This window comes from Oreochromis niloticus, linkage group LG22 (genome assembly GCF_001858045.2).
Source record: "Oreochromis niloticus isolate F11D_XX linkage group LG22, O_niloticus_UMD_NMBU, whole genome shotgun sequence".
NCBI lineage: Eukaryota > Metazoa > Chordata > Actinopteri > Cichliformes > Cichlidae > Oreochromis > Oreochromis niloticus.
This window is the reverse complement of record NC_031985.2, coordinates 22,044,645-22,053,080: the sequence shown is the minus strand read 5'-3', so window position 1 is coordinate 22,053,080 and position 8,436 is coordinate 22,044,645. Positions and strand designations below refer to the sequence as shown.

At 40.0% G+C, this 8,436-nt stretch overlaps 1 protein-coding gene across 1 annotated transcript; it reads left to right on the top strand.

Annotated features, from left to right (window-relative positions):
* Positions 1-318: 318 nt before the first annotated feature.
* LOC100699823 (regulation of nuclear pre-mRNA domain-containing protein 1A) lies at positions 319-8,402 on the top strand. The gene is made up of 7 exons (XM_003444138.5): positions 319-774; positions 2,756-2,885; positions 3,378-3,484; positions 3,774-3,868; positions 4,080-4,206; positions 5,582-5,757; positions 7,402-8,402. The coding sequence occupies exons 1-7, from the start codon at positions 624-626 to the stop codon at positions 7,498-7,500; spliced, it is 885 nt and encodes a 294-aa protein (XP_003444186.1). The 5' UTR covers positions 319-623; the 3' UTR covers positions 7,501-8,402.
* Positions 8,403-8,436: the final 34 nt, after the last annotated feature.

Genomic DNA, 8,436 nt, shown 5'->3' with positions numbered 1-8,436 from the left:
TGATATTACTGCAGTGGCCTCCTAAGATATGTAGGAGGAATGAGAGGCAGAAGTAAAAGTTGAGAGGAGGTGGACATCATGAATCTTAGACTGTATAAATATATGCAAGACTCATCAGTCTGGATAGTAAAGAAATTTGTGGAATGACATGTTTCTGATGCCCAATATATTAACAATAGAGATTGATATTTAAATTAGCATTTCAGAAAAATGAATTACCATTTGATGGTAGATGAACGTTGCAGATTTTTTGTATTTAACTTCAGATTTTAAGCATATTAACATTGGTTAGCATAATAACCAATGCGAGCCGCACTCCAGTCCGGAAGGTGGCGCTAAGGTAACCAAAAGTTTTATCCCCAGCTGCCATTAAGACAAAGAGGAAGAAGCAGTCCCAAGCACAGGCAACCCAGCAGTCACAGAGAGGACGGAGATAGCTAGTCAGTATTACCAGCCATCCTTTTGTGTAGCAGAGTCAGGTTGCGACATTTAGTTTGGATGGCTGAAACTCCTGCAAAGACCCTGTGACCGGCTAGCGTGCTGTAGTCCACACATTTGGGGGAAACCTTACAGCAGCCTCTCCCAGCGTCTAGCCTCGCACTCCCTCCCCTAATCTCGCCGAGATGTCAGCTTTCTCCGAGGCGGCTTTAGAGAAGAAACTGTCCGAGCTTAGCAACTCTCAGCAAAGTGTACAGACACTGTCGCTGTGGCTCATCCACCACAGAAAGCACTCGAAGACCATTGTCAACGTTTGGTTCAACGAACTGAAAAAAGGTAAGGCTAGTGTGAGCCGCTGGAGTTCCTCCAAACAAACACAGCGAGCGTGCTTCAGAGAGTGAGTAACATGTAGCTGCAGGCTAGCTCTGGCTAAAGCTGCCAGACCAAACTGCTGTTAAAGTTAAAACACAGAGTCGCTGTTAGCACCGTGGCCGCTTACGGCCGGCAACTTTCGATCACTAGCCAAAAGTTTGCACTGCTTTGTCTGACTAGCAATGTCGAAAAGTGACGACAAGTTAGCAGTTTGTTCCTTTAACTGTGTTTGTGTTAGAAAATCTCCTCCATAAAGGCTTAAGAAGTCGATCCCTCTTTGCTTATAGTAAGTCTCGATCAGTTAAATTAAACTTTATAACACCTGAGTGGATAGCTTTAAATTACCCTCCATCAACAGTTTCAATGAGCTTTACTATAAAACATAAAGGAACCCACTTATGCTCATTTCTTTGCTCTGCTACAGTAGCTTTGCATGATTAACGAATCAAAAATAATCATATAGTAGCCCTTGGTGAAGCACCGCAATTCATACACAGTCCAACTTTGTTTTAAGCCAGCTTTCTTCTGATAGGCTACTCCGCACAAACGGAAGGTTTGACTAGCACGTGGGTGGAGATTGTGCTCACAGCCAGAGCCGTTTGCTTGAGATGACCACCTACAAGACGCACTCACTCTCCCCACTTTCCTCTCTAATCATCACTGCACTACCTAATAAAAGTGAAAAGCCCTAAATAATAATACATAATTGCAACGGTGCATATATTATATAAGGAGAAGCATAATAAGTAAATGTTAAACAATCACATGACATTGTTTTAATTAAAAACATGTAACAGTTTTAAGAGTAAGCGCATATTTATTCTTTAATTGCATTGCTTTTTTGGCTCATTTAGCTGTGTCAATCATTTCACTGGAGAAAGACTTTATTTAACATTGTTGTGTGATAAAATATAAGCAATGACTTTTGTATCTAGCTTTTTTCTGATTTTCATAGTATCTGATGACTGTCAATGATTTTTTTTGAAGTTTATTAAGTAGACAGTACATAATGGAGTTGTTGAATTTATTCAGTGAGTTTGGTTGTAGGGACGTCAGTCATTGCTTTAATTGTAGCTAATAATGGTGCAGTTTTCCTCCGGGTGCTAGTCAACAACCTAATGATACCTCTTGTGGGTGAGGTATTTTGGGTGGTGACTGAGACCAGTGTTAATGGCAAGTGGGGATAGACATGGCTCTCCACGGAGCTTTACACTCACCTCAGTGTCGACTGTGCCTCGTCCAACAACAACAAAGGCTTATGCACCAGTTGGATTATAATAAAAACAACAAACAGAGAGGGGGGGGGGGGTGCACGTATCCTTCACTGGAACTCAATCGGGTACTCAGCTTCTCCAGAACAAAGTCAGGCAAGAGCCAGTGCTCTATTGTTAAAAATAGTAAGAATTAGCTTTTGTTTTTGATCTTTTTGATGCCTTCAAAATCCCGAGGCATACAAATCTGAACATGCATTTTTGTCAGATTGCTTCCTTATATCGTGGACTAAATTTGTGAAATAATATCCACAGAGTAATTAATTTTTTTAAATGTTTTTTTTTTTTTATTATTATTCTTTCTGGAGGGCCACCTTGTTCTGCATCATGCAGCTGATGTGACTGCACAGTTTGCCTGTGCATCTGGTGCACTGCTCATATTAAGTTAGTAAAGGTCATAACCCTGCTTATAGTGAAGCATAACGAGTAACTTGAGTGCTTTAAACGTGGCTTTGCATATTAAAATTCAGTATCTGTTACTTTTAAACGTTTCTGTTGAAGATTTAAATCAGCTCTATTTCATTTTTTGTATCTCATGATTTTTATGGACTCATTTTTAGTTCTTCAGTGGTTAAAATGCACTTGCCAATTAATAGGCATTGTTGTGTTGTACCTTTTTTGTAAATCATAATTGGATATTATGTGTGTTTCTTTGTTTATTCAAACATGTGCAGCTCAGGTATCGCGCAAGCTGACCTTCCTGTATTTGGCCAATGACGTCATCCAAAACAGCAAGAGGAAAGGACCAGAGTTCACCCAGGACTTTGCTCCAGTCATCGTTGATGCATTCAAACATGTGTACAGGTCAGTTTTTATTGGACAACAGCATGGATAGTTGTCCTGATTTCAGCTTTCTGATTTTGTCATCAATTTTTTTTTTTTAAGGTAATGTAAGAAATTTCAGTAAAATTTTAGAACTGGTTAAGGGTGGCACTCATAAGTGGGTTTGATGAGAAGACTTGTATAAACACACACATACTGTATGTTCTAGGGATGCACACATTGATATATTATGAGCTGATTGCAATGTTTAAAATGACAAATTGACCATCAGCTCTCTATCTTTGAAATTATTTCCATTTAAAAAAAAAGAATGTGACAGAAGTGGCCAGTTGACCCGTGGAAGTAAATGAGGTGCATCCCTGATATTTTCCCATTTAAAGAATTTCTATCAAAGAACTGATTTTTTTTTTTTTTTTTTTTTTTGTTCCAAATTTTTCCCAGTCCTGACTTCAGGTTTGCAAAGCTGTTTAAAGTGTGTGTGCTTTTTTTTTTTTCCTGTGTGTTCCCGTGCAGAGATGGTGAGGAGGGCTGTAAGAAACAGTTGGGTCGGGTTTTATCCATCTGGCAGGAGAGAGCCGTGTATGAGAATAACCTGCTCGATCAGCTTTCGCAAGTCTTGTGTAAGTTCAACGAGCCAAAACCTGTACCGACTCATCAGTTGCGCTTACCATTCAATTATACCAAGTGTACTGTGTGCCTGCAGGTTTAAACTTGATAAGCGTAGTTATATTAATTACTTGCATTGTTTTGCAAATGTTTGCTTCATTTCTAAACATGCAGTTAATCAGGCTTGTGGCAGGAGGAGTGAGTTTGCTTTAAAGTGGTTAAAGATGTAGTTTAATACATAAAACGCACACCTTCAAAACTGGACTTTGACTTTTTTTTTTTCTTGGTTTGTATAAATCTTAGATGGAGAAAAGAAGACAAAGAAGAGGTCATATGAGGAGATCCAGCCAGATGATGAAGGCTTTGCCTCCCAGAGCTCTCCGACCGAGCCCCCACAGGTGCTGTCCTTGTTATACAGAGCAGTTATAAATACAGTGTGCTAATCATATAACACTTTGATCCACACAGATGCTAGTTAATAATGATTTACAGCTGTCTGTATTTTCATGTTTGTCTTTGTGTCTCTCCTCCTGAGTGTCCTTTATGACTTAAGTACCTTCTTCTGCTCCCCCCACACCTCTTGCCTTTATCATGCTCTCTATACCTCAGACGGCAGAGTTAATCCGAGCTCTGCAGGAGCTGGAGAACGCTGCTTCTGGTGACTCAGTGCTACGTCAGCGCATCTCCTCTCTTCCTGCTGAGGTGCAGGACACGTCACTGCTTCACAGGATCACAGGTAAGGAAGCTCTGCGCACTTTATACCAAACTTTAAACAGAACCCGTGTTGTCTTAAGACTGAGAAAATGTTGTTGAACCACTCTGATATACTGCACATTACAGTAAAACACTTAACATCTAGATTCCTGTGAAAAATGAAGTATACTCTTAGTGTTCCACAGGAATTAACTGATCATTAGCAAGCGTGAGGACCTCTATAAAAGCAGAAGGAAAGGAGGAAAAACATCAACAATGATCTTAGAGCAGTTGTTCTAAGCAAATGTTCCTGGCCAACAATCTGGGAATTGTTATAAGAATGTTTCCTGTTTGAAGTTGTCGTGTTCTTTTTCTGCTGAGAGAAGTTCAGGAGACACCAGCTAAAGCCTGCCTAAAATCGGATCATGCAAGAGGATGATGATTTCAAACACTGCAGCAAATTTTAAAACAGAGAGGCTGAATAGGATTCAAGGTGTTGCAGTCCAAAGTCCAGACATGAACCTGACTGAACTGCTGCGCTGGGACGTTCAGAGAGCTGTGTATAAACAATTGCCTCAAAGTCTTAATGAACTAAAACAACAATGTAAAGACGATTGGGCCAATATACGTCCAGACAAAGCAAGAGACTGATAAAGTCTTAAAAGAAATGATTACTTTACTCTTTACCCATTGAAAGCCTCTCAGGAGTAAGCTTTGAGGCTCTTTTCTGAGCTGAGTGGTTTCTGTCATACTTCAGACCCACTTACACAACAAAATGACCGGGTGTGCATCAGAAGTTAGTGAGGGTGGACTCTGTCTCTGCAGCTACCCTTGGAATAACCTGAAAAATGTTCTAATGCTCATCAAAACCACATCTTTGTTGATATAAACTGTTGAATCACGAGGTGTATTTAGTTTTGTCATGACTGTATTTCAGAGGAAATAAGGTGTGTACAAACAAGGGAGAGCCGAGACCAAAACATCGGATATGCAGTCGCCTGGACACCCTTGCTGGGGGAAACAAACACACTCACTTCTGCAACTGACGTTCTTTCGCTCTGAAGGACACCTGCAGGCTTATAATGCTCTTTATGGGAGAGATGGGATGGCTCTGAAAGATATTGACCTTATGACAAAGAGAGACCATTTACATGAATGTGTAGCACACAGTACTCAGCAGTACTCAGTATTCGTCTACAGATTTGATTACATGATTGTTTGTGCGCTGAGTCTCCCTCGTATCTGTCCGACAACGCCCTTGCCTTTACCTCAGCAGAAAGAGACGCAGAAACAAATTGAAGGTTTGATTTGGCACTGATTGCACAGATGCTGTTTACATTGTTCCAGGATTGATGCATAACTGAGTGAGGCGTATTTAGGCTTTGTTCTCTGCTCTCTCTGTGCTTTCTGTGCTTTAGATAAAGAAGCAGGAGAGCGACTTTCCCGGCTGGTGGAGGAGGCCTGCATGCTGCTAGCAGACTACAGCGGCCGCTTGGCGGCAGAGATTGACGACAGAAGGCAGCTCACACGCACACTAACGGTCTTCCTGCAGAGCCAGAAGGACGGCCTGGCCCAGAATGAGCAGAAACTTGAAGTGCGTGAATAAGTTTTTCTCTGTTACACGTCTGTGTGCGCCCTGTCTGCCTCACCTCTCCTTGGTGTTCATCTTTTTGTGCTGTGTGGACAAATTACGTTTGAGCACAAATTTCCAGAAGTATATTTAGAGGTTTCTCAGCACGCTGCATGCTTTCTGTCATGCTTTTTAAAAAAAAAAAAAAAAACTAGCCTGCATGTTTTCAGTGTTAGCCCTGCTGATGTGCAAACTGAGGGAAGCCTCTCGATTAGATACAGACTTAACAGCTACGTGAGCTTTTCCCTCATCACTGGCTTTCTCTTTGAGCCTTTTTCTTTCTACTCACTTCATTCAGTGTGTCCTGCCCATGAGGTAAGTACTAATCAAAATGAACCTGCTAGAGTTAAAAATGTAACCACTGAGTTTTCTTGTTTGCTCATAGCTGTGCTTTTCACGTTGACTGTAATTGTTCAGATCTTATCCACAGGGCACCACAAGGATCCCACGTCTCATCTTTGTATCTTCACTCAGTCGATACCTTTGTGTTTTAAAAAAAGAAAAGAAAAAAGTCTGAAAATAAAAAGTGAAAATGATTTTGTGAGTCCTTTTTTTGCTCTAACACCTACAGTTTACCCTCTTATGAATATTCAGGTTTAAAGGTGGTTTATGAAACTTACTTTTGGTTGTGGAGTTGACAGTAAATGGTAGTTATACACTTTAAGATTTTCTGATTAGTGGGAGATGTAGATCAGATATTAATCATAATCATTGTTATGATTAATAAACATAAATTAATGAGATTCAAATTTGATTAAAATCTTGTTCATTTATCTTTCTTGGTACTTTTGGTTAATGCTTGCTGAAGAGATTTGTCATTTTGTAACATGATGGGACACCAAGAGAACAAAAGCTTTTTTTTTTTTCTCCCTTTCCCCTCCCCTCCCCTCATTTGGACATTTCTGTTATCTATCCTGAAAAAGTACTGATGACCTACACACACTGCATGCATTGGCTGGCAGATATATTCACGGAACACATTTGAGAAACATGGCACAGAAACTGTGACAAGATTTAGGGGGAAAAAAACCATTGAATACATGGATCAGGTGGAATCATTTTGTCCACATGCAGTCCTCTGTTGCAGACTTGTTTTCAGTCCCTTACACTGTACTTTGCATGCAGTTTGTGTGGTCAGTCTTTTATTAGTAAAAAAAAAAAAAAAAAGCTGTTGCAAAGGTAAATGTTTTTTGGTGCCCTTTAGTGTGGCACCAAAAATGTGGTCATTCATAAACATGAAGTGAAAGAGTGGCGTTTTTGCTGAATGATTTGGGTGTTTGGATAAAACGAAAACACCCTGACACACTGTTTAGTTGTGGCCACTAATGAAAATAGATAAAACACGTTTATTGGAAATCCTTGAATGTAAATCTAAACTTTAACTGGAACTTTAAGCTGCTGTTGGTCTGTAATATATGACACGCACATTCAACACTTCAGCTTGTCTTATATTAAATTATAATTTAAAATTACAATATGTGTGTATTTATCTCATGTAATATTGCTACTGAGACTAGGACAAAAAAACCCCAACACTATAAATCGGTGTGATTCAGACTGCAGGATCTTTGGCGTCTGATGGCTGTCTGTCATTGTGGATTTTTTCAGGAATACAAACGCAAACTGGCGAGGGTCACCCAGGTTCGAAAGGAGCTGCGATCACGTCTGAACAATCTCCCGGAAGGACTCTACAACTCTTCGAACTGACTTCGCCTCCCGTGCTACTGACGCGTCTGATCAGTCGCCTGTTTAATATTTGATCTGTGACCTTGCCATAGTCCTCTGTTCCTGACTTTGGGGTGTATCTTTGTGTCTCTGTGCGGTAATCTGTGGTTCTCATTCTGTCTACAGCCAATTATTTATCCACGTGGGTTATTTGAACATAAACATCTTATTATCATTTAGAAGATTTAAAATCATCCCAATGCAGGCCTGTTGTGCTTTGGCCCCAGCTCCCTAACTTTCCGGCTTTACAGTTGTATGGATGAATCTGGTGTGATATTTTTGTATTTATACTGATTAAGATAATGCATCAGAGTACATCCCTCTAGTGTGGTCATTCATAATAATTTGCAGTATTCTGCTGGCATTGCGTTCCCTTTAACTGTCTTAAGTTATGGGTTATAGATCCTTGTTTGTTTGTAATAATAGCCTCAAATGTCTGAAACTGAGTAGGAAGCCATGTTCCTTAAAGCAAGCCCAAGTGTGTATTTATGATTTACTGTTTGTGAAAGGGGAATGTAAATCATTGGTCAGTGTACATATTGTAGTTTGCATGTAAATATGGAGTTGTACCTGCTCCTTGTCATAAGTGCTTTTGGTTTGTAATTGTGTCAACATGGTGAAGAAAATGTTGCTCATTCAAATTAATGAGCTATGTCAGATATCCGCAGTACTGAAAGGGTGAGATAATGGGTTTTGTTGTCTTGTTTACTGTATCGCTCCATAGTTTTATCTTGGAAGTCTCCTGAATGCTGTGCAGATGCCTCACACAGCTTGAGAAGTGCCCCGGTTTCCAAAGCCAGACTTAAAAAGGAGAAGGAAAAAAAGCTGTTTTTGTAAATATGAAGCAAATGCTTCTTAGAACCAAATAAACAAAGTGCACAAATGTTTTATAGTCTTGTCTGCAGTATGTGCTATTCA